General features: G+C 40.4%; 1 protein-coding gene across 1 annotated transcript; it reads right to left on the bottom strand.

The window, feature by feature from the left end:
- Window positions 1-42: 42 nt before the first annotated feature.
- Window positions 43-27,649, bottom strand: inpp5l (inositol polyphosphate-5-phosphatase L). The gene is given in 17 exon segments (XM_034238161.1): window positions 43-2,139; window positions 3,261-3,320; window positions 3,403-3,471; window positions 5,769-5,880; window positions 6,182-6,255; window positions 6,586-6,660; window positions 6,741-6,836; window positions 6,927-7,011; window positions 7,469-7,588; window positions 8,921-8,973; window positions 9,203-9,235; window positions 9,237-9,307; window positions 9,841-9,904; window positions 19,681-19,768; window positions 20,272-20,372; window positions 20,712-20,753; window positions 24,973-27,649. Coding segments are annotated over 16 exon segments (1,185 nt in total). The 5' UTR covers window positions 25,033-27,649; the 3' UTR covers window positions 43-2,139; window positions 3,261-3,278.
- Window positions 27,650-27,722: the final 73 nt, after the last annotated feature.

Below are 27,722 nucleotides of genomic sequence, written 5' to 3'. Positions count from 1 at the left end.
TGCATGTACAGTTTCTTAAAGCAAATACAACACAATGCAGCCTTTATGAGGGTAATATTTTATTGAAAAAGTGAAATATGACAATGCTGTAGTGTTACCAGAGTTAATCTAAAGGTAATACTGGCCTTTTAATGAAAACAGTGAACTGCTACAAGATTGTCACCAACACACTCTTGAATCTACACAAACATTGGCATCACTGATTATTAACTTAATCTTGTTAGGCAAGGCTTCAGTCCCACTGTGCAAGCATGACTGACAGACCAACATTGATATGATCAAGTAATGACGTATATATTGTTTCACCAAGCTGTGTAAGAATCACAAAACACACAATAAAATACATGTCAGCTGGGATTAGCTTCAGACAACGTGTAAGAAGATGGATGGAAGTAACAATCAGCAAACTTATTTTAAATTCAATTAGTCATTATTAAAACCAGGTCAAACATTCTAGCATTTCACACATCAACAATATTATACAGCACTGATGCTACAGTTTAAGACTATATGATTCAACTAAACAAAATCAATCCAAAAGCAAACAGTGCCTTCTGTGTTGTGTGTGGGTGCACGCGTGAATATGTACTGTATGTATACAGGATTTTGTGAAGTTCAAGTGAATCTGTGGTATTGATGCATCCACAACCCTTAAAGGGGCCCTATTATGGGAAACTTTGGGATTTAGAGTTGACAGAGTATTTACCACACATGCACAAAAACTACAACACACTACAGGAGAGGGAAAACCCCCAAAAGCATAATAGGGCATCTTTAGGAACATTTGCGAGTAAATATGGGAGGCCTACATTATAATTGTTTTGGCAATGGAATAATTTTGATGCCAACCCGAAGAGGGAGGAGAAGATGTCTGCATTAGCAAAACCTTCTCTGAGTGAGGATTGCTAAAATCTAATTGGTACGAATAATGTACCTTTAAATTCAACAGGGTGAAACACATACTGTTGTGATGTGGTAATCAATTCAGCTCCTACTCCTGCATTCAAAACATAATCTTGATGCCTAGAAAGTGTCATTGTTAGATTTAACACAAAACCAGATCTGGAAGTGACTCAGTTAAGAGATACAGTATGTGACATGAATAAAGTCACTGTGAGAAAGTAGCTAAGAAAAATGAATACAATGTAAGATACCTTCATAGATTATGTTTAATCTAAAAAGGGCATCAGACCAAACACGTCATCAGTGAACTGACATAGCAGAATTCCTCAACTGTGTCTACAAGAGGGATACAATCTACTTACAGATGTAGTAAATAACATTTAAAAAGAAAACGTGATCTAGAAATGGCATAAAATAAAAGCATACAGATCCAAATCTTGATAAAAAAGAACCCACATGTATTAAGTTATACTAATATTAGAGCCTTATAATAATGTTGGTGTAATGTTTAGCTACAAAATGATTTGTTTCTTGACACTGGATTCTGATTAGCTACATGAACAACTCATTTAAAAAAGTCATGACCTGAAAAAGTGACCTGTCTGCTAAATGGCCAATGAGGTATGGGAACATCTCTGATGCCTTTGCTGGGGTTTGTCGGACGCTGCCTGTAAGAAAATGGCATTTTTTGTTAAAATAAGGAGGAATGTTTGCATACACATACATGTACAGTAAATAGTTGGTTAACAATTACACACTGCAGTCTTTACATCATCAGAGGAAGCAGGGGCTTAGTGGGGCTTAATGTGGTAATCTACAAATCAGAGGGTCAGAGTTTCGATCCCAACACCTGCAGTCAACATGCTGAAGTGTCCTTGGGCGAGAAACCTAACCCCAATGTGCTCCTGTAGGCATGACTGCAAAGTTGAAGAGTATGCAAGTCGCTTTGGATAAAAGCATCTGCTTAATAACACGTCATGGAATATATTTTGTGACACTTTGCATTCAAGAGAGTGAGGTGATAATCTGCATGAGAAATCCATCCCAGCTGCAGATTAATCAGGGCTTGTGGCTCTGGAGCTGAGGTCGACAGTATGTGGCAGTGAGACAGTCTTTAGTGAGACTCCAGTGATGAGACGACGGGGTTTTCACAGCGGGGAATTTCAGAGTTGAGACCCGCTGCTGGCTGTGAGTGTGTTTGTGGCTGGTAACCATTGTACTGATACTGTGGCAGAGCTGAGAGGAAAGAGGACACACACACACACACCCACACCCACACACACACACACACACACACACACACACACACACACACACACACACACACACACACACACACACACACACACACAACACCACACACACACACACACACACACACACACACACACACACACACACACACACACACACACACACACACACACACACACACACACACACACACACACACACACACAGTTATGGGACTTTATCCAAATAATGTGGAAATTCTTTTTTCCCTATATCACAGTGCACGTGAAGGATAAAGTGGGAGGAGATAAAGTAACGTGCTGATTATGATTATAAGACTCTTACTTATTATATAATTATTGTTAGTAATTCCAAGTTATTCCCAAATGAAAAATGTATTTAAAGCTTTCTGTGGAAATGATGCGTACCAATCCCATGTGATCACAAACGATGTTATTCTGAAACTTCTTAATTTATTTGAAATCCAAGATGTAACATTTAACATGTTATGCACCGTAATGTCTCTCTTTACTGGGTAAACGTAGCCTGAGAAATACAGAGAATTTGTTTCACTGGAATTAACTTGTCTCCCAAACACAAAAGATAATGCGCGCTGGTTGCAGCTTCATTGCGTGGACTCATTATTTTGCAGCCTTCTGAAGAGGGATCCTCATGAAAAAGCAGTCCATCCCTAAAATAAATACATTTAAACGGCAGCAAAACAAAATCATGACCGTAAAAATGCCAATACGCTGTCCGGCACAATGCATGTCTCTCCAGCCGACCATCCAGATGGTAATTAATGAAAAGCGGGCCAGCGATGCACTTAGTGTGTGGCCACAGTGACACAGCAGAGGATTCAATACACATAGATCAGTGAGAGGTGCTGATGGCCTGTGGTCCGACTGCCTGGACACAAAGCAGCGCTCGTGTCCCGCAGGCACTTCATCTTAGTTCATATCCCGACTCCTGTGGGCCAGACTGGGTTACGGCCCTCTGGGGAGCGCAGCGAGATTACTGTGATCGCTCTCACACACTGAATCCCCCCCCTCTGGAATCACCACATAGACCTACATACACCTCCACATGCTGTATAGTATAGAAACACACTCACTGGCACTTACCATTGAGAAGGATCGCAGTCAATGGTCATTCGTCTTCAGTGAGAAGAACAAGAAAACCGGCTACAAGAAGAACACAGCAGAGTTACTCCACATGTAGAACAGAAAAAGTACAATATACTGGAGAAGCTATTTAAACTGTTACCTTATGGTCTCCCATACAGACATTAGGACCCACTGTGTCGTAAACGAGGCTCTTGTCTCCGTCATCTCCCTAAAAACAGGAATGAACTTTTAGTGATAAAGGAAATAAAATGTGACTTCAACACTGGAGCTTACATCTGTGACTTAGGGCAGAATGAGTAGGATTCGTATGTTGTAGTTGATTAAAGAACTTTTCACAGTTGCCTTCAGATGAAAGTCAACAGCAGAGGTTTTGTTCGTTTGTGGTTCCTCCTGACTATATTTGAGTCCTTTCAGCACTTGGTCAGACATGATAGCTTCCTCTTGGATGCAAGCTTCCGGTCAAGCAACCAGTATACATTTTAATAGAGATTTACCCCATCAAATATTCCAAACTAAGCAAAATAAGAACATGCAGATAGGGTGCATGATCTCTGCAAATACATATAGCACCACACACTTTGAGTGGGTCATAAATTATATATTTTATTGACACTCTGGTCATTTTATAGTCTCTGCGTCGTGAGTCTCCTGACGGTAATTTTCAACCAACTCATAAAGCTAATTTTAGCTTAATTAGCTTGCTAGCTAGCTATTTGCAGGTGATAGTCTGTTGGCGACACTAAATTCAGCCAAATGGTCACAATCGATGGTCACCAGCTAAAATAAGAGACTTGTTTTTGTCTTTTATTGTCTAAAATACAGGAGTCATCGTCATGAAAATGACTATCAATTTTGAGTGCCAAATCTGTCACTGTTATTATTGCGTAGCCTGCGAAAAGCTTGACAAACATTGCATCACTAAGAGGCGCAGGGTTTTCGAAGATACGAACATGTCAACGCTTATCTTTTACAATAAATGACATTATTCTTGTAATAAACTCACTAGCCATGTGAGAATATCGGCCCAGAAGCCACTGTATAACGTGAGAACAAGAAACGATTAAAAAGTTGCAATATTGTATCAAATTGTGTATAATATATAAGCCTTACTTATACCAAGAATATATCCTGTACATGGTGTGGGGTAGCCAGGAGAGCTACAATGCAGAAGGTTAAGAATATCAGCTTTATGATAGTAGCATGTACCATGCCCGGCGCCGTGGGAGGGCCAGGGAGGGCCAGGCCCTCCCATTTGACATTCCTGCCCTCCCCCAATAAACACGTTTTTTATTATTTATAAAAATTAAAAAATATATATATTTTATTTTTTTATTTATAAATAAACTGTGAACTTTTATGCTACGATGTATGTGATGTCAGAACTAAAAAAAAAAAATCGCAGGCTACGTCAAATAAATGCATGTGTTGTGATTTGTGATTCGTCCCCATTTAGACCAATCACAGCGTCACACTCTGCCGCCTATTCTGGATTTGTTTATTGTGCATTCTGTAGACTCCCATTTCTGTTTGAATTACAAAATGGACATAAAAAATTGGCTTAAAATGTCTAAGGATTTATTAAAACGAAATAGCGATGAAAGAACTGCAGCCGATGGTGCTGCTGGCGACCCTGCACCTTCCGTTGCAGCAGCACGCCTTAATGTCACAAGCTTGACCTCGGCAAACCCCGGGGCTTAGTTAGCGATGATCTTGGGGTTAATAAACCCAAGCAGGTGAAACTGGATCGTTATCCAGGGAGATTGTTTTCAGGAAAGAAGCGCACTTTTGCCGCTGCATGGTACACAACAGACCATGGCTTGAAGATCCGTTAAAAGCAGACGCAGCCTTTTGTTTCCCCTGTAGACAGTTTAAAGTCAATACGTGCGGCTTTTACTGTCAAAGGTTTTTGCGACTGGAAACACGCATTACAGACTTAAAAAGCATCAAAAGAACACATTTTATGTGAGAGTGTGTGGAGAGAGAGACAGATACGCGAGGAAACAAATAAGGAAATGAGTACTTTGGTGCAGATCAGCTGCACGGAGCCGTTATTACGTGTCAGCTGTCGTTGATATTATAGCTTTTTTAGCTGTCAACCAACTCCCTCTCAGAGGTGACTCGATTCACTCCACAGCATGTCCGAGTGCAGTGCATAGGAAAATTAACCATGCCCAAGGCGGGCTAAACAGTTCATCGTCTCCGTCTCTACTATTTCTCTCCGAGTGCAGCGATGAGGAAGCTGCCATCCGTAACCAGTGTGCCTTGCTCGTGATTTACCAGTGTCTGTGCTGCCACGCACACAATGTTTCAAAGTGGTTGCTATGTTGCCCTTTATTTGTGTATGTTTGCGATAAGTGTGCGTCTTTGCGCACTGCTGTTGGCCTTGCTGTTTGATATATATTGTGCCGCAGGCCCGCAGCACGTGGCGGTTTTGTGTGCCCTCCCATGAAAATCATATGCCCTCCCTTTAGATTTGTTCTGGTGCCGGGTCTGGCATGTACTGACCCTGTGGATGAATTCCTGGGCAGTGTGTGACAGGAGGATGCGATCACACCAGGCCGGGCAGCGAGTGTTCATGTACCGGGTCGGTTTAGTGTACTCTTCACTGTATGGGTAGCTGGGAGGGAGACACACACACACACACACACACACACACACACACACACACCACACCACACACACACACACCACACACACACACACCACACACACACACACACACACACACACACATCACACCACACCACACACACCACACACACACACACACACACACACACACACACACACACACACACACACACACACACACACACACACACACACACACACACACACACACACACAGTGAATTTAGGGGAATAACAACATATGTTAGAGTTTTTATACTGTATGTCTGCAGCATTTAGCTGGGTTACCTGGGTGGAAACTCGATGTCCTCTTCCCGAATAACATCATGAAAGACTGAGACTTCTTTGTCATACTTCAAGAGCTGAGGGATAGAAGCCATTTCTGATTAGCTCGACAGGAACCCATTAAAATCAAGTGTGACGTGAGTGAGTAAGACTTAAGTGCGTGCGGAAAACCCAGTTTACTGTCACAGTTATCGCACTTCTGTTTAATCCACAGCTAGTGTATTTGCTGTAATGTCATTCTAAGGATTGTGTATCCGCTGATAGGGTCTAATCTAAAATATGTGAAGACATGTCAGATTGTTGCTAAGCAGCCTGTAGTAGAGTAGGTCGGAGTCACAGCATAGTTTGTCTGAGACTGTGGGGCAGCTGACCGGATCAGTGTGGGTCAACGTTGAGAGATTTCTCACCGCTCTGCCGTTGTCCTCCCTGAAAACCGCCTGGTGCAGGTAGGCAAACAGCTTGTCCTCAATGTGGAGCAGCACCTGTGGGTGGAATAAAACTAGGTATAGGAAAGGAAGCACAGAAAACAATATTGTTTTCTTGATAAAACTGCATTAATCACCTGGTGGTCGTTGTCTTTTTCTTCGCAGATGATCTTCTCTACTTCGTTACTGCTGTCCTTCTTCACTGTTTGCACATCTGCTGAAGTGGAAAGATACTGCTCACAGAAACACAAAGGAAGGGTTTATGTCAAAAGGCCAAAGTGATGCACTTCCTCAATTCCTTCAGGAGAAATGCTGTCACATACCTGCACCAGACTAAGTGCATCCAGACGGAAGTTAAAATCTCCAAACAGGAAGAAAGGCAGAGGAGTGTACCGGCTGTCTGATATCCTGGAAGGAAATAGAAGCCAGGAATCACAAAGATGTATCCATAAAAAACCTGGCTGTGTGTGCAATCATTTCAGAACAGTGCATTCAAGGGTCAGAGTTCATGTACATTCCTGAAATATCTTGTTTACATGATGATCTTAGCCAAATCTGTGGGAAAACCCATTCCCTTCATAGAGGGAGTAACAGATAACAAACAATATACAGTGCAGAAGGAGGCAGAAAACCCACTGGGCTCATGAAACATATACCGAAATCATTTTAAAATGCACAATAAGAAAGATAAAAGGAAAGTTGATTGTGAGAAGTGTATTAGTGTGTGTGTTTCTATATATAAAAGACAAAGCAGTTACAAAACAGTAAATACAATGTCTTGTAGGTGGTTTTTTTGTCACTTTATAGGAACAGTGTTTTGCCAGGTGGGAAAAGCCATTGCATAATTTGCGCCTGGGTATCCGACCTGTTGATGACATATCTGAGAGCGTTTTTGCGGTTGGCCGAGTAAATGGAGGGACTGGATTTGCAGGCAATGAGGTTGGAGGCATCGTGGAACAGGTGGACATTAACCAGGTCCAGACCTCTGTAAAACACACAGACAGAATATGGTGATAGGCAGAGAGAGGAAACAGGAAACAATTTTATAACACCTGACATCTGAAAGGTGTGTGTGTGTGTGCACGGGTGTCACTCATCATGGGTAGCTCTTTTATCAGTTGCTGCTCTCATGTTAATGCTGAGTCTACAAACACGTTTTTCTTTTGTTGAAACGTCCGCTCCTTTTTTTTTTTGGCAATCATTGCAAAACAATTAATTTGCATCCAACAAAAGAGCTTTGTTGACTTACAGCCTGATCTTGTTGCACACTGATTGTGGCCTGCCTTTGTTCCCCCCCCCCAGGTGACAACTCAGCAGAGCAGATAGAGTCTATTGTTCCCAGAGAACACATGCAGCTGTAGCAGCAGCACGGGGCCATTCATCATGTTCATTTCAGAGCTATATTTAGCTTTTATTTACATAATTCCAATGGTTTTCAGAACAGACACTATACAAATATATTCCTTGCTTCTGTCATTATATAAAATTGTGTTCTGTAAAATGTAGCCTGTGTGGGTTAGCAGCAGGACACCATGGCTCTGTTTCGATCAAGTGGACAATTACTTTGCCAAACTGAATAAATAATAACAAAATATTTAGTTAATAAATCCACAGGGGACAACACAGGCAGATACAGTTCAAACCCCACTGCAGTCAGCATGTCGTTGTGTCCCTGAGACACTTCACCCCAAGTTGCTCCTGTGGGGAATGTCCACAGTACTGAGTATGTAAGTCGCTTTGGAGAAAAGCGTCTAACAAGTGACATGTAATGTAATATAGTGATAGAGGTAATGGGAGACAGTATTAGCCCCTGCTGCAGCTCTGAGATCATGTATGTGTTCAGATCTCAGTTCAAATTGTGGTTGTACAACCAAACAAACCTTTAAGAAGCTAAAAAGCTCTGGTATTATTGATTAAACTGAAAATGTTGCTCTGAAAAAATGTATTGTAGAAGCAGAGTTTGTACATCTCAAAGTAAGGTGTGAGTTCAGTGGAATTGTGTTGTCAATATCAAAAGTCAGGTAAAGGATTGGCAGTTCTGTTAACACTCAGGTGGAACAGAAAGGGAAACCGAATAGACTTTGGTTTATTTTAGTATTTGTTGTTACTGGGAGCTTACTCTTTATTTAACAAACTAGTTTTCAAAGCTATTTGAGCAAAGCAAACCTGTAAAGCTTACATGAATGCCAGTTGGCATCAGGGCAGGCATAACTGGATTTCACAACAGTCAAAAAAACAACCAAAAGTGAAAGTGATATAAATCCGGGGCAGATTATGTTTTTTTCTAATCGAGGTGAGATTGGTGCAGGGTACGTACTGGTTGTGTATGATCCAGCGGGTCCTCATGAAGCCCTTCCTGGACCACTTGAACTGCAACAGAGACAAATGAGAGTGAGTCACTAAGCAGCAGCGAGCCGTGTCTGTGAAGGGCCAAACTGATAATCATTGATTCTTCCACATAATTTGTCTCATCTCCCTGTCAGAGCGGCAGCCCCAGTAGACTCATCTGTCGTGACATCTCCCTTTGGCCCTCACGTACCCCTCCCCACACCAACACACACACAAATATAGGCATGCACATTAATGCATACATACTCACATCAGGCCAGAAATTCTTTGGGAATTTTTCTTTTCTCCACTGTGCTGACCCCGTCCAGAGAGCCCACGTGCTTGCTCTGTCCCGACACTGCTTTGAAATCCTTAACTGTTAGAGGGGTGACATGTAAAAGAGTGAGAAAACATGCAAACGGCAATCAATAAACTGGTGTTAACCTCATCAGAGCGGCATACGTGATGAGGGGATCTATAAGCGGGCCATTAGACTGTGTTTGGTGGACAACAATCGGATTGGGCCACACAGCGAGTGGCAGCTGCGGGATGTTTATGGTTCTTCCATAAGCTTTTCTGAGGAGCTTTTTCACGCCTAACGTGACTGGACTATGCAGCAGGAAAATAACAGCTCCACTTTAAATGCAGGTTCTTTGCAAATATCTGACCAGGAGGAGTTAGCGATCAAACTGTCGTTAAACACTTGAGAAATGTCCTGAAACTCCTGATATTAAAAAGATGACCATAATCATTTGAATCATATGCAATATTGCCCTTTATTTTTATTGCTGTTTATTTGAAGTAAGAGCCAATTATGAGCCATTACCAAAACATAAGGGAGTGCTTTATGGTGGGAGCTTAAATCATCTTTCTTTCCAGGGGAGAGTAATAGCAATATAAACTTTTTACCATTAAAATCATACTGTTGGATGTTTTTCAGTGTCTTGTGGATGAAGTACATGCTGCCCAAAGCCTGTGGAGAGAAACACAGAAGGAACACAAGTGTAATGAGGTCTGTATGATAAGTAAAGTGGTTTTAGGTTAATCATAAACTTTACACACATGATCAAGTTGTGATAGGAATTTAAGAAATGTATACGGAAATAACATGTTTCATGTCAAACACCTACTGCAACAGAACAAAAGAAAATCCCCAAAAGCTACATTTTGAAATATTAAATTCTGCAAACATGCCTGGAAATGTGCCAATTTAAATACTGCACCCCCATCTGCACTTGATAAAACATTTTTTTAAAGTTTTAAAATGGGACATTTGAGCTCTGTCTGGGCCATTAGCAGCGGCTTCACATCAGCGATCGACAGTAAAACCTCATCATCTAAATCATCATCTGAGCTCAACCTCTGATGATGAATCGAATTGTTCATTTCCCCATCATGTGAGCCTCGTATTGAACCATCCACTGCGACACAGTATATTGTTACTCTCCCAAAGACGCATGAAACTTTAAAGAATAGAGACGTTGAAAGTGAACTGCACAACACGTCCACAAACTGCCCCCCCCCCCCCCCCCCCACACTCTCTCATACACACACACTTTAGCACCAAATCATCCGTGACGTGAGGCTGACCGTTTTTAATGTACTAACTGCCTGCTCCACTGATCTGATTAATCACGCCCTGAGAGATCAATAAAGACAGAAAATTAAAACAATTTAAAGGTATTAAGCAGTAGACCTGCTGTCTGCCAGCGCTGACTGGGGGCCGAAGAAAAATCAGCGCTCCGAGGGCTCGGGGGCGTGACGGACCGATGTGCAAACCCCCCCCCCTAAAAAACACCCAGCCAGAGCATGAGAGATCTCTCCCTGAAGAGATCATTTATCTTCGGTGCCAAGTCCTCCTCATTTAATAAAATGGAAGTGTCTCCGTGATCGGCTCCAGTGAGCGGCAATTAGTGAGCAACTTGTCAAAACTAGGGCTGTTATTTGAACAATCTGATAAGGTTGTTAACTTAAACTGACTGGTATGAGATTATATATTATATAATTTACATGGAAACAATCCCTTCTCTGTGAGGCATAAGGAGAATACATTTGAGAAATTTGGCAAAAGTGTACGTGATATAATTCCCTTCCTTAGCTTGAATACGCCTCGGGAAACTCCCTGCTGAATTTTCCTTTTTTCTTAATATAGAAAACCCCGCTTGCCTTGTCTTGGTTTTTTTATGTGTTATGTTTGTGCTTTGATTGTGTTTAATTATATGGAGCAAATAAAAGAGGAATCACTGTATCCATCAAATTGATGATGACTGTGCACATTTTTTATTATACATTCTTTACTATAAACCTGTAATATAAATACTTTGAGACTCCAAATACAGAACTTTTTGAAAAGCAGAATGAAGAATATTCAATAAAAAAAAAAGTTGTTTTGGTCATTTTCACACACACACACCATGTATACATCACTTCAGGGGACATTACATTGACTTACATGCATTTCCTGGAGACTTATCCTAACCTTAACCAACACATGCCTAACCCTAACCAAGTCTTCACCCTAAAATTAATGATTCCCCTCATGGGGATCTCCATTTTGTCCCCATGAGGGAGGCGAGTCCCCACACGTGACTGTGTAAACAGATTTAGATCCCCACAAGTATAGTAATGCTAACACACACACAACACACACACACCACCACACACACACACACACACACAACCACACACAGCACACACACACACACACACACACACACACACACACACACACACACACACACAACACACGCCACACACACACACACACACACACAGCACACACACACACACACAGCACACACACAACACACCACACACACACACACACACACACACACACACACCACACAACACACACACCACCACAACACACACAGCACACACCACACACACACACACACACACCACACACACACATCACACATTCATCAAATCAGGTTGTGCACAGTTTAATAAAAAAATATTGACTTACAAGTGATTTTTTATCAAAACAACCATTGTAGCTGAATGCATGCAAAGGTCGGGCCCCAGTCTGCTGCGCAGCCCATCTGAAAGGAGAACCCCCCAAACTCTCTCTCAGCCTTATGAACTGATGATCCGCAGCCAGGGGGAAAACAAATTGAAAATCAATGGCAGGTGGGCACCGCCGAAATGAAGAATGAGGCATCAGGAGAGGTGGGGGGGGGCTGCAACCCTCTCAGGGCAAACGTGGAGGGTGCAAACACTCAACGTGGGGAAACTTAGTCCCAGCTGTCTCCCACTCCCCCCTCACTCTTTATTTATCGTGCACAAATGGGCTGGGATCAATAATTTTAATCTAGAGTTAAATGTATTGACTTTGGCCTGTCCCCCCCCCCCCGCACACCTGGCCTTTTTACTTCACACACCTTCAGTCTACAGATGCAGCCGCTGACCCCTACTGTCAGACGTCCAGTGTGGGGGTATCACATGGGAGGAGTAAGGGTTAATAGTTTAAGAAATACTCAGCCCCTTTTTCAACCAGGGCAGAATTTCAGGCAAACTAATGCTGACAAGGAGAAACTCTGAAAACAGTTTGATTCCAGAGAGAAGACTGAGAACTTGCTTGTGCTGTTTGAGGTCACAAAAAGAAGAAGTTTGAAGCAGGAAATGGCTTTCACAACATCCCAGCATGCACTGCAGCGGACCAGGGCTCACTTCATCCGTGCAGGTAGGGGCAGTCACTTAACAAAACTGTCTTTAAGTGCATCTCTTATGTCTGTGTGTAACCACTTCACATTGTTTCATGCCATATCTTTGAGATGTATTTGCCTCACAGTACAAAGGGCTCTGGTTTGCTCATATCCGAGATGTGCAGTGAGCCTTGATGAAGGAGAAACCCAGACGAGTAAACACAAACACACTTTAACAACAAGGACACATGATTAATGGATATAGATTCATTCATAACCAGGAACCAGCAGCGTAGGTCTTCACAAAAGGAAACACAACAGGCCTTCCTGTAGTCTAGAAACACCACAAACATTTTCTGGACTCCTTATTGAACATTTCTGCTGTATGAATACAAATAGGAAAAGGTCCCCAGGTTCATTTGGTAACACGGAAACGTTTTAAAAATGAATGCATGTCCTCACTGACACGAAAAAGGTTTGACATGATCTTTATCTTTGATGTGACATGATGCAAAAACAAGGAGGAATCTGTTTACCCACACACAAGCACACGCATCATTTAAAAAGTAGGACAAATCTGACCCGATACCATCGATGACATTTCACCTCGTTCTCTTATCTTCATCACAAATTTAAAACCTTAGACAGACTTATTAGTTTGATCAATACATCCGAGCATAGTCTTCTCAATAAAAACTTGTTGACATAATATCAAAGTTTTTATTTTCTGTTGTTATGAGCACACTGAATAGAAATTTAATCTCACTAATTATACTTTTCTACTAATACTTGTTAGAGAATAATTCTTCCTTATTCCTAAGTGTCAAAGAATAATTCTTCCTTACTCCTAAGATATGTAACCTTGGCTGTTGACGTTTACGACCAAACCCTGGCTCTGTTATCTCTCTTAAGGAATGGGAGGCTCCAGCTATCTTGATAAACCAGTTCAACTCTCGGTCACGAAATGGTTTACGACTGTGGGAACGCTGGCTTTCTAAGCTCCACAGATGTTTCGCCTCCCTCAATATGCTCATTAACTCTCTGTAAACTAGTTAAAGGTCTATCGAGAGATAGACTGATCAGAATTGACATGACAACCCACCCGTGCAGTCAGAACCTTTCTCTGTTTCTTATCCTATATCTAATAGAACTGCTCGGGTCTTGATAGATTGAGTGGGGAAGTTCATGAGATCTTTCTAGAGCAGGGGTCTCCAACCTTTCTCCACCTGAGAGCTACTTTGAAAAAATGAAAGTGGCCAAGAGCTACTTGCATCGCATCGCTTACATTTATTCACATAGCACTCATCAGTTGAATTAAGCTACTTTTGTGTGAAATTGCAATACCTAAAGCTTATCTAAAATCTTAACTTCACATCAAGGTCCAAGAAAACGACAATTTCTCACATATTAATATGGACAACATAGTAAGTACATCACTGAAGATTCACATAAATGTCCAAGAGAAAAATACAATGTTTTCACTTCTTATTATGGCCCACATAATAAATACATCGCCTTAATCACCACCTTACAAGCATCTTATGGCATGTGTAAAATAAGTGCATTCACTCGTTTTTACAGTTAGTGAGATGACTGGCGCTGCATGGAGTCCGTATGCTGGAGTGTACCCACTTAGGTTCACTCCATTTACATGTTCATCAGTCGGTCTTGTTCTGTATTTAGATGACATTCATGCCAGAAAAAGCTGCTTCACAAAGGGATGTAGAGCCAAATAAAGCAGACATTTTCAGTGCTGCTTGGTGAATGTTCTTATAGTTTTCTGGGTCTACAAGGCTCCAGAAATGTTTTGCTGAGACTTCAGCTGAACATTATTTTGGAGATTTATAACCTCGATCTCCATCTCCACAGGATTGACACTGAACAGTGCAGCCATATGTTCTTCTTCTTCGTCTTGACATTAAATTATAAACCATAATTAATCAATTGTATAGGTCTAGCCTCCCTATATCTGTGTGTGACATTTTTCCATCCTCAAAAACAAAAAACTAATACTTCTGCAGTCTAGCTGCAGCTTCTAGCAACGGTCTGCTGTTAAAAAAAGGACACTGAATGTCCTGAATGAGGCATCACACACATGACTTAAGTCTGAACACAGCAGACAACAGGAGTATTTACAACAGCATTATAAAAACAAAAATAGTGCATGTGGGTGCACACTTACATTCTCTGTCTTACTGTTGCATAAATCCCATGAATGTATGAGATTAAGTTAGCTTCATCATCTCAATCAGTGATTAATAAAGTTTCTATCAGGTCACTATCAGCCTGTCACTCTTAATATTAGTTATTTCTCAGGAGGGGGCGGGGTTTGGATGAACGGAGAGGAGACGGTGATTGCGGAAGCTTTCCTCCTGCCTTCACAAACTTTACACACGTATTTATCAACTGAAAATAGCAAGAGGACATTCATACTCTGCAATCCAAGACTTGATTGAATCCAACAAAAACCTGACATGACGATAACGAGTATTTTTCAAAAACACAAATCCCTCCCTGTGTGTCTCTGAGCCGCAGCGACCCGGACTGATTCAGAGCGGGTCATTCTGCCGTTGGTTCTGGACTGGTGCTGCTGGATAAAGCAGACTGCTCCATGTGTGGTGTCGCTGTGCCGCTGTCACATCTGCTCCTTGATCTCTGCGTCACGGACCAATTTTATATGTGTGTGACAGAAACAATTCTAAAATAAAAACACTTTATTGTCCGGCCGCGGCCGAAAAATCAAGAAGCAACGTTACTACACTATAATCGATAATCGAGCGGCGAGCTACTGAAAAGCTGCGGCATCGACGTGTTGGAGACCCCTGTTCTAGAGGGTTATCAAGAATAACTTTTATCCAATGACCTTTTCCCTCTCTGTCTGTGTCTGTGTATTCTCTTGTTCCGATTAACCCAGCCAAATCTTTTTTCTTGTTTTGTATCTATATCTACGCCGGGATCCGGAGTCGAGGCTGATCCTCTTGCTGTAGTCCTGTGTCTTGGATCCTCTATCCTGAGTTCTGGATTAAGTCGTGGACTTCGGGTCGTGGCTGAACCTGTCTCTGTGGTCCTGCCTGGGGTCTCGTCATGCTGCTTCCCTGATGGCTTCCACAGGATTGTAGCTGACATCCTCGTGGATTCATCTTCTTATTACAGACACATGCATTTCCTACATTCGGTCTATATGCTGTAAAATGTATTATCTCTTCGATTTACACACGGCATCTATTGCACGTCTGTCCGTCCTGGGAGAGGGATCCCTCCTCTGTTGCTCTCCCTGAGGTTTCTCCCATGTTCCCTTTAAACTGTGGGTTTTCTCTGGAAGTTTTTCCTTGTACGATGTGAGGGTCTAAGGACAGAGGGTGTCGTTTTTCTCATACTGATATTCTGAACAATCTGTGCTGTTGTATTTGCTGTAAAGTGTCTCTACTGTAGGCTATTTTTATTATATGTACAGCACTTTGGCTCGACCAAAAATCGTTTATAAATGTGCTGTATAAATAAAACTTGATTTGATCTTTGCTGCTGTGACTTGTGATATGAATTCTCCGGCCGTTGACTTGTAATAAACTATCAGTGTTTGACATCAAAGCTCCAACTCTCCTCGTGTCTCTCTATGTCCTGACTCTCTATTGCTGCAGAAGTTTCCCTTACAATACTAATAATTTCGACATCTTATAAAGTAAGGTCATGTACACATTGTATTTGTGGCTAATGAGATGGTATTAGAAGGGATTGGTATTAAATCATCTTGGTCTTAAAGGCTTCCTTTAGGTCAAAGGTCCCCTCTGAAACAAAAACACTGATACAATCTTTACCTGTAATCTCAGCTCAAGTTCGATACAGTAGGTCCTTAACTTAGCATTGCTTCACTGATCTGTTTTGTGATGAGATGCAAACAAGGAGGAGCCTGTTTACACTCACACACAAAATACAATGTACGACGAGTCGGACCTGATCCTTCAGATAATGGAACATTTGAACTATGTACAGGGTTTCGTACGGGTGCTTGAAATCCTTGAAAATGCTTGAAATTTGACGTGGTGTTTTCAAGGTTGGGAAAGTGCTTGAATTTTGGGAATGGTGCTTGAAATTGAGATAAAGTGCTTGAAAATGTAAATGCTTTACTTTTACAATAAATTGCTGTCTGACTGAATAGTTCGCTTTTTAGATTAAAAGAAAAATAATTGCTTTGCTTCTACATAAAACAGCTCCTCTGCGGCCTTCCCGCGCTATGCGCGCGACCTGCAAGTGTTTGTGTTACGTGTGACCTGGGCATTCTGATGAGAGTGATAGATGACTGTGTGCCAGGAGGTTGCAGTTTCAACGAGCGTTGGCTAGCAGAAGACAAATACAAGCCATGGCTAAGACGAGGGTCAAGCCCACGAGTAGCCTCCTGTAAGGTTTGCAAAAATATCGATGCGAGAGTCTGCGCTGACGAGCCACATGAAAGGTACGCCGTAGAAGAGCATTTTAGATTAGGCTAACTTTGCATGTTACGTTTGTTTAAGCTAACGTTAGCGAGCTGAATAGCGAACTCGATTGAGGGATAATAATAATTGCAGGGGACAATCATTTCAGAGGAGCGTAACCTATGTTATGTGCGTTACAGTCGCCATCCTGTGGTGTTCAGAGGATGAAGCACTCACGGCATTTCGTGTTATAGTCACGAAATATAATCTATTGATTCGACACAGAGCGATTTTGAAAGCAATGTATTTCTACTGGTAGTATGTTTCGTGCCTAAACCAAATGTGACTTGCTCTATCGAAATCAGTCACATTGACCCGAAGACACATTTTCGTTTGTATTACTGGTCTGGGGGAAGCTCGAGAGTGTGTTTGTGTATTTTTGCGTTTGTTTCCCGGGGAAACACTTACAAGAAACACCGGCTGTTGTTATGCTTGCTGTGATGTTACATTAGTCCGTTCTCTGCTTGTAATTATGCCGAAGCTTCAAAGTTGTATTTATCATCTGAATTTGCTGAAACAAGTTTAATATTCTGAAAGCCAATACTTTGTTTATTTGAAAACAGATGAAAACAAACTGTCTTTTATATACAATTGAAGTATTATACAAGTAAAACTACATGTTGCTTTAATCCCATGTAATTGTAGAATGAACACAGTCTTCCTTTGAAGAAGTCAGGTGTCTTGAGTAGTCAGCATTACCTACAAATCATTGTACACATTTGTAAATATTATTTTCCACTTGTTACCAGTGTGAGTCTATTTTTATGCAGCTCTGCGTGATTTTGTGGCTACAATTCAGACTAATACGCTACCAGAGGTGGAATAAGTACTCAGATATTGTACTTGAGTAAAAGTATAAGTACTCAGATCTTGTAGTGAAGTTATAAGTACTCAGATCGTGTACTTAGTAAAAGTAGAAGTACCAGAGTGTAGGAATACTCTGTCACAGTAAAAGTCCTGCATTCAAATAAATGTTCCTCAAGTGAAAGTAGAAAAGTATTCTCATCCAAATATAGTTAAAGTAGCGACAGTAAAAGTAGTCGTTGTGCAGATCGGTCCATTTCAGAATAATATATGATATGTTTTATAATGATTGATCCTTAAAGTGTTCTCAAAGCTGGTAAAGGTGCAGCTAGTTTGAAGGACTTTGTATACTGCAGGGTAGCTGGTGGATTTACTCCAGGTGGAACTAAAGATTTAACACTTGATTATATTTCACATCATTCATCCACATCTATAAAGTAACTAAATGTATTAAATACATGTAGAGGAGTGAAAGTACACCATTTACCTCTGACTTTTGTTTACTGCCAACCTAAAAGTACCTCAAAAATAGTAATCAATAATGTATTGAAAAGTTATTTGGCTGATTGTTTTATATTGGCTCAGACAGGTTATATGGGAGGCCCAGTCTACGACAGATCACACATTTTGAAATATTAAACTTAGTTTTCTTTTCTTTAATTTTTCATCCTCGTGTAGAAGGCTATCACGAAACACACATTTGGTTGTTTATAGCATAAAGATCATCTGATTTAATGTGAGGTAGGGAAATAATGTGTATATAAATATGTAATTTACAATAGCTGTAAAATGCTTGAAAAGCTGGAAAATGCACCTTGAAAATGCTTGAAAGGTGCTTGAATTTGACTTTGGAAAAGGTGTAAGAACCCTGTATGTAGCTTGTCTTCATCAGCAATGGGAAACAGGATCAAAACATCCTGTCAAAGCCTTCTCACTTTATAAAAATATCCACTTATGAGTTGTGTTCCGATTTAAGATTGAGACATAATCACAAGTCACTCAAATGTATCCCCTTTTCTTCAGCAAAAATAATAGATCTAATTACTTTCTCAAATAGTATACATACAGAATATAATTAATCCATGTTCAAATTCAATCCATCTTGATCAATCTTAAAGGTTACCTATAGGTCACCTTTATGCAAAATCGTCTCTTCTACATCAACGTGTGTCCCCTCTGTGGAAAGAGACTCTGAAAGTTTCAGGAACAAAGATTCTCTCTCTTTTTGTCCTGATCCATTTCTATAAAAACCTGTCTGAAAATGAGCTGATCAGATTTTGGCCACTTTATGATGTCATCACGATTGTTTGGCTTGTGTAACCGTTAGCCAATCAGCAACCAAGGTAACCCCCCCCCCCCCCTTATCACCTGAATCTCCTCCTAGAGCACCATTGTGTTCTTTGTAACCAAATGTCTCTCAGAGGGGCGTGGGGAGGGGCTACTTATTTTCATCTAAAGTAACAGACAGAGAATCAGCACTTTTGAAACAGGGCTGAAACAGAGGGGATTATGGGTAATGCTGCAATGATCTGTTTGGTGTTTGGAGCCAAACACTTCAGAGACATGTTTGTATATATCTGAGAGCTGTAATATATTGATGAAAAACAGTATAACAGGGGACCTTTAAAGTTCACTTGTTCAATGTTGTAATATGGTCAAATAAATGTTCCGATGCTCCTCTCCACCTAACGTGATGACCAGAAATCAGCTCCTGCTTGTCAGAGAGAACATAACAGCTGCACATAGCGCTAACCACTAACATGGAGGAGGACTCCATCATGTGGCGGCCCGTATGAACTACTCTGAACAGATTGGGTTTTTCTTACCGTGAAACTGTCTTCTGTTTGGAACTGGTTGTCAACATAGATGCAGACCCTGTCATAGTCTTTCATTTCCTCGCTCGATTCAATGATCCTGGAACAGACCAAGAACAACAGAGGTATCGATTTGGGAAACCTTTTTTCAGTTTTTTAACAGACTAAAAGATGAACTGATAAATGTAGAAATGAATACGTCAACAATAATTGGTACTGGCAGCCGTATGATTCAAACGACTTTCTTCCTTATGGTGGAAAAACATGACTTTGCTGGAAAGGTTTCCATCCCAGAGACAAATATTGTACTTTGAACCCCAATACATTTGTCCGACAGCATAAGTTACTTTTTTATGAACATTTATGCACAAACAAAGTATGGGATAGAAACTCCCTCTGGGTTGAACTTTGGGATTTTAGCCCTTGCAGACCATTTACATGCACACAAACCTATATAACACACAACAGGAAAGGGACAACCCCAAAAAGCATAATAAGGCCTCTTTAAAAACGGTTATGAGTTCAGGACTTCAATTATCTTTGACTGTGTTATATAAGTTTACTTCAGTCAAAGATGTGAATACTAATTCACATTAGTCCTACCAAAAGAAGTTCTCGGCGTGTCCCATGTTGGCCATGTAGTCCTTCCCTCCCACCTCCTGGAAGTGCAGGGCGATGAACTGCGGCTTGTGGCTGTGGATCGTCTGAAACAGAGACACGTGTTAGTCTGCAGGTTTTACATTACAGAAGCATGGAGAGGGAAGGGGTCAACACTGCGTATCACAGGATGAAGTGAACTGTCCTCTAGGGGTCATGTGGAACTTCAAATCTGGATGTGCTATCAGTGCTAATAAACATTTCCTGTTTAATAGGTAACTGTTGTGTGAGTGTTGTAAACGTAATGATGCCATATTCCACTAACATATCTGTATTTTGAATGTAAAAGACTGTCCATAAAATGTAAGAGACAAATACGAGACAATACCAGTGATGGGTGGACATACTAAATGTTTAAATGCAAGAGCCAGGCTTCCCAAACTTACCTTATACAATTCTCGCAACCATTCATTTTGAATTTCACCAAGCTATAAAACAAAGAGGAAAAACATCAAAAGCGTGAAATCTGTCTTTCAGAAAATGTTTCAAATGAAATATTAAACCTGCTTGTTTTTTTTGGAGACATCAGTATACAGTAAATGCAATAATTGGGTTTGTCAATCTGAGCAACTCTATTAACAATATGCACATTTATTTAACATTCTTTAATACATTAACATTTATAAGAGAAGCTTTAACTATTAACGCTCACTTTAAGCACATACAATGAGGTAGTTTAGTATTACTCCATTCACATGGGACATAAAGAAACACTAATTGTTTTATTTTAATTGTATTGGCTTCTGGCCTTTAAAGGACATGGGAGCAGATAACAGACAAACAGTTAAAGTGGAATTCAGGAAGTGACATTAAAGGAAACAGACACACAATAAAGATTGTGTGGAAATATCATCCTGCGTTTCCAATGGATGTGTTTTCCAGGAAGTAGACAGGTGTAGCTGCACCTGTAGTAATCTGGCAACCGTCCAAACTGCCTCTGGTGGTGAGTTTTATGTTACATGGCAATACTGAGTATATTATTAAACATGAATAAGGACACATCTTACACAATGAGCTCTGTCAAACAGGGAAGGGGCTAACTTAGCAGACTATTGCCCGTTCAGTATTGTAGCTGCAACATTTTGCCTTGCTGTGAAATTATTAAATTGATTTGTGAAAGTACAAATGGGTGTGAGAAATATTTCCTCCTACATGCAAGCTTCTAGATTCTCATCCCAGATAATCCTCTATCTTTTTCTGTTTTTGTGGACCATAAGCATTCATTCAATTGAAAACAAATCCAGTAAAAGTTCAAATAAAAGCTCATAGAGTGCTATAATCATATTTCCTTTCCCACACACCCACTTTTCCAGTTTATTGTGTAACCTTCTGCGACGCCAGGTGTATTCATACTGGCTTAGAAATGGCTTTGCATAGAGAACAGATTTGCATGGCAGAGCACGCTCTGGACACAAACACAACTCTGACCATGAGTCATTCAGCTAGAACTGTAACATATGCTTTAGAGATGATGTCCATACAGCATTTACACTCAATATTAGGCCTGTCGATACATATTGGGATATAAGACTAGATATTGTCTTAGATTTTGGATATCTAAGTGCTGTTTTTGGCGGCACCGGGTAGATTTTTGATATCCTCCTGGATCCATCTTTATTTTATTCGTTCACATTATCATTTTTCTCAGTTTGATTGTCTATGTTGTAATTTTATAGTCTTTTTTAATATATACACATGATATCTTTAACACGTCTTTCTGTCCTTAGAGGGATCGCTCCTCTGTTGCTCTCCATGAAGTTCCTTCTATTTTTCCCGTTAATTGTGGGCTTTCTTTGGGAATTGTTTTCCTTCTACGTTACTTGGGTCCAAGTGTTGTATGCTGGTAACGTTGTAAAGCCCCCGAAACAATTATTTGTGATATTGGGCGATATAAATAACATTTGACTGATTTAATTATTGGTTTTCAAAGCTGCACAAAAGTAATGTGATGTTATGTTCTGAATTAACCAGACTGTATTAGCTGTGCTATTATTTACCATCACATACCTAGTCAATAAATCCATATGACTGACAATACTTTCATAAATTCTCCTTCTGTAAATATCCTGTGAAAGCATAAATAGTCACCCCTACAATATCAACACAATATCCATAGTGTGGTTTTAGGTCAAACATATTGTCACATTTGATATACTCCATATTGCCCAGACCTAACTGAAGATAAGATTATGTATAAAGTAATAAAAGGAGGAGGTGAAAGTGAATAATTTAAAGAACTGAACATCGTAATGTCTCTTTGTAAAACTAGCAGCACTGAGGCAGGCAGCGAGACTGGGCTCTTTGAATGAGAGAAGCCTTATGTGAAACCACAGCAACTCTACTCCAAAAGACTTTTAGCCTTAATGAATCCAGCATGGTGATTTAGTTTATGCTTTGTTAACGAAACATGGACGAAATGTGTCTTTGGCAATAGAAAATGTTCCAACAACTGATCTCCTGTTACATTATATAACTTGTCTGACACCATTGGTATGTATACAGCGAGATTTTGTTTAAATAACGTCTTTTCACTGCAGCTGAGTCTATACAGTCATTAATCAAGCTCGCAAGGAACAATAGGTTAAATCTCCAGGATACTGCTTTGGTGGGCCATTGCAATGTTGCTGGTAGCACAGAGTAGAAGTAAACCATCTGAGATGTTTTCTAATTGTATGCTCCAGCCAGATCACTGATGGCCTCCACCAATTTGCTTTTTAATGTTCCTTATCTGTCCAACAAAAGTACCAAGGAGTGCTTTCTGTGTTTATGCCACTAAACCTTGAAATTCACTGTCTATGGATATTAGAAATACAAGCACTTTCTATACTTTTACAGGGAAAAGTATTTAACCTGGCTTTCATTTGGGGTACTGATTACGCCTTACATTTAAATCTTTTCATAATTGTTTTCGTTAGATATGTTCTATCCATTTATTGTTTTTGTATTTCTGATTGATTACATTTTATTGTTTTTCTTGATTATTGTTATTCAAACCCTTTGGCTTGCGTGTTTGTATGAAAGGGGCTACATAAATAAATAGTTGTCTGTCCCACTGGCTTAACTCTGACGGGACACACGGCTCCAGTAAAGCAGGGGGATTTATCCTGTGATGTGCTTAAGGTCTTGCTCTTATCCCGAAGGCTTGGTGAACGTTTAGGAGTGTTTATGGAAATACGGGGGCCTAAACCAGTAGAAAAAGCGCAAGTCCCCTGGGGGAGATATTCATCTGTTTACATATCTCCCACAATAGCATATAACGTGTTTTCATTAGAGACAGATTTGGCAACCGGAAACATGGTCCTGAGCCAAATTTCCATGAGTGTACGAGCCCTCCTCCCTGCAGAGTCCAAAAGTGATGTCTGGGCTGACAAAGGCCCAAACTGAATCCACCAAGAGTGAAGATACATTCGGAAAAGTCGTCTAGATAGGTAAAGATACAAACAGTCAAGACTAGACTATGAACTATAGTTTAAATAAGTATGCAAGATATATAGAAAATATAGTGATAACGCTGGAGCCGATGATGTAAAAGCCAAACAGTATGATAAGGAAACTAACTGTTGAGTAACACAGACTCTTCCTGAATGAACGTCATAAGCAGTGGTTTTCAACAGCGATTAACTGCACATACAGTAATACAGTTGTAAAGGGCCATGATGAATATGGAGAAGGGTCAACAGAGGACTACATTTTAATATAAATATAGAAGGGGGGGTTTAATAAAAGCGTACCATTTTAGAATATCTGGATAACAACTGCTTTGGGGCACAAACCTAAAACACTGAATGGCATGATCATTTTAGGGATGATTGGGGGAACAAAAGACCAAGTTATGTGAACTCCGATTAGGCCCACATTTTAGGTCTGTATCAGCAAAATGACAGGTTGGATTTTGCGTGGGTTAAACTTGTATTTAACCCAAAAATGTCCTAGCCAAGATATGCAGCAGCCACACTGACAAAAAACAAAAAACATGTCTCAGAATGAAGAAATAAATATTGTAAAACATAATTGATTGAGGAATTAGATCATCAACATGCAAGGTTGTTTTTCATACTATGAAATGTGACCCCTGGTTTTGAATTATTACACTTATTGTCATACCTACAGGCATCAAAATACATGATATTCAGTATGTACAAGAGGCCTTTATAACCCTGAAATTAGGCAATGATTGTAAACACGTTACATAGGCTTGGTTTCATTTTTTTCCAAGGTCAAACATTAGGTGAATATTGTCATCTGTTTTTCATGGCTTGCCCTGCAGAGTGATCACAGATTGCAATGCAACAACAAGGAGAAGGTCACATGAGGGCTGAAAACATGAAGCATGAAACTTTCACATCCCACGTTTAATATTAACCATAGACAACTGTTGTGGCTTTTATTGAAGTAACCACAGGGGATATTGCGCACATGTTAGTGACAGCCAGAGAAGATAAACACGGCTGAGTACTTCACAGTATAAAACAGGCTATGTGTTGGATTAAGTAACGCGTCATGAAGACCTGTTACATCCTTATACCGAAAATGTAAGGTGAGCCTTAAATGTAAAACTTTACTCCTGTTTCCTCATTATTCCACTATCAGCATCAAGTATAATCCTCTGACAGGACTTTAGCGTGGTTTAATTGTTATTATACTTACATTGTCAAAGAGTGAGCCGACATTTGCGGTGACAAGCAGCACATCAGCGTATGTTTCCATGTTACCGAGACTGCTCCACAAACAGCGAGGAAACTCCGTGTGACGCAGGCCTTACAACACAACTCTGCAGGAGCTTATAAAGGCTTAATGTTTGAGCCCAGAAACCGAGACTACCACCGCTCAAAGTACATCACTGAAAATACTGAGTCGTTTCTGGTCCAACTTGTTTTGTTATGGCAGTCAGTCGTTTCAAGTCGTCATGTGCCGGAGAGGCGCTCATATCCATCGTCGTTGGAGAGTTGAATAGCCTGCATGCGTTTATGTCCGCCACCCCTCAGTTAATTGGACTAGTGGCTTCTTAGCGGACTTAAAGCAGCATGGAGACGCATCTGCTGCCGCCTTCACAACCCTCAGATAACCGGGCAGAGCAGACAGGCAGGCAGCGCTGCTTATACGGTGCTCCGCCCCTTTCTTTTACATAGTCCATTATAGTCTTCCTATTAGTTTTATAACCCCTTAGCTCTGCTTCAAAGTATAAATCCCTCTGAAGATTATCCCAAGTTTATTGATTACCATGAAACGTGTGTGTTGGTCTTTATTCCAAACGATCTACTCAACGTAACCAATTGTGTCAACATAAACCCCTATTGATTTATTCTACAACAACTGATACGATTGTGTAAAATCCCACAATGAGATGCTATAGAAACTAGTATTCTACTACAATAATGACTTGGTAGATGTAGTAAAATACCCAATTGTAGCCTACAATCAGAGGTGGAGGTATTTAGGTGGTTTACTTAAGTAAAAGTATAAATACCAAAGTGTAGTGCTTTACTTTTACAAGTGAAAGTCCTGCATTCAAGGTTCTATTTATAAAAGTATATGGTCTCAAAATGTAGTTTGTTAGTATTCACATGCTGCCAACAGACCATATCAGAGAATGGTTTTATATGACTTTTTTTTTGGCATAGGCCTACAAACTTGTATGTTGGCCTGTGTTTCAAATGATCTACTTAGCTTAACATAACTAATATCACAGCATTCATTTATATTGTATTATATTCTACTTCAATTATAACCTGTAACCTGTATATTACAGCTGGTAAAAGAGAGGTTAATCTTGTACTATACACACTGTTGGGTAGCTAGTGAATTTCACCACGGGTTCATTTAATCATTTATATATATTTGTATTATCATTCTGAATGGTCAGTAAAGATGCCAAATAAATGAAGTGGATCAGACACTTTACTTCTGAAAAGTAGTGAAGTACAAGTGAAGTAGCTGAAAATGTAAATAGGCTACTCAAATGTTACTCTCCACCAAAGCCTATGATGTACAACTCAACACAGACATGAAAACGAAATTACTCAACTCACCACTCAACATACCACAGGCTCATTCTATGAAGTCTCAACAGGAAGTTCGTCTTTTTTCCTGTTAAACGTAGTCTTTCAATGAAAGTCCTCACACTGAGTCAAGTTTGCATTAAATTCCTATCCACCAAACCTCATAATTATAAAAATATTAACATCTTTATTTGTGACTTTGCCTTGTCATCTTCAAAAACATTGCAACAGCGGCACGGCCCATTCGATGCTCTTCTTGCGTAAACTAGCATATCAGTGTGACTTGTTTTGTTTTTAAGTGCAAGACCTACAGGATAGTCATTTATCTAGAACTGCCAGCCTCCTACAGCTTCCAGTCATCACCACAAAGTAACCACAATATTTTACAACACAGCTACAGACTACTTCTCTACCCAGTGCAGCGTAGATCTGTAATCGTCTTATTTTGGAGTCGATGGATCAGTGCCACCCAGCAGTCTGGGGGTAAAGCAAAGACTGCTAGGGGCCAAACTCTGGCTCTATAGTGCTGTAATGGAGCTGATCAACCATGGCATGGTGGTCACAGCCAAGCTTTTGAGTTTCCTGCTTCCTCTCACTCCTCCCCTGAGCACTGTGCGCTTTATTCCCCAACTTCAACACATCCATTTGAAACTATTGCAACAGGGATGTAAAAGAATGCTGCCACGTCCATCACCGGTTTGGAAACAAAGCGAGTTAAAGGGGGAAACCTCTCTGAAAGGACTGAGGTGGTTTATTGCAGCCAGGAGAGGCCTGGGTTTTAGATGAAGCAGCTGCAAAAGAACCAACAGCATACATACAGGGAAAGGGATACTATTTAGACTGGAACCTGAGTACAATGTACGCGAGGGAATAAATACTCATTATAAAAGCCCAGTCTGCATGCCAGGCTGTGTTATAGCAGCTTGGTGCCTACTGGACAAAAAGTAAGACAGGAAATGTTATCAGTCGTGGCTTGCATAGACTAGCACAGACGAGCCGCCGCAGACAATTTTGTTTTGGAGCAAAAACATCAAATTCTAAAAATAGCAAATAAATCCTTTGATTTTGCAAAGACTTGCTGGTGAAAGAAAAATAACCTACACCACGAGTTATAAAGTATACAATGGAAACTTCTAATGTCATATAATTATAATTTTGTGCAATTAGCTATTCATTGAACTTAACTTGCAAATATTTAGCTCACCCTGCAGCATTGTTATTGTCCAATTTAAATTTGTAATGCTTAGGTGTTTTGTTTTTTTTGATTGTAGAAACCACAGACATGCATTTCCTTAAAACAATCTATATTGTACACATATCTGCTGCCATGGCATGAGACTTCTGGTTTCCTTTGCTTCTGTATGTTCAGAGCCCTTTGTGCATCGGAGGATGATAACA

This window comes from Gymnodraco acuticeps, unplaced genomic scaffold, assembly GCF_902827175.1.
Source record: "Gymnodraco acuticeps unplaced genomic scaffold, fGymAcu1.1, whole genome shotgun sequence".
In the NCBI taxonomy this organism is placed as follows: Eukaryota; Metazoa; Chordata; class Actinopteri; order Perciformes; family Bathydraconidae; genus Gymnodraco; species Gymnodraco acuticeps.
This window is presented reverse-complemented; position numbering and strand designations above follow the sequence as displayed.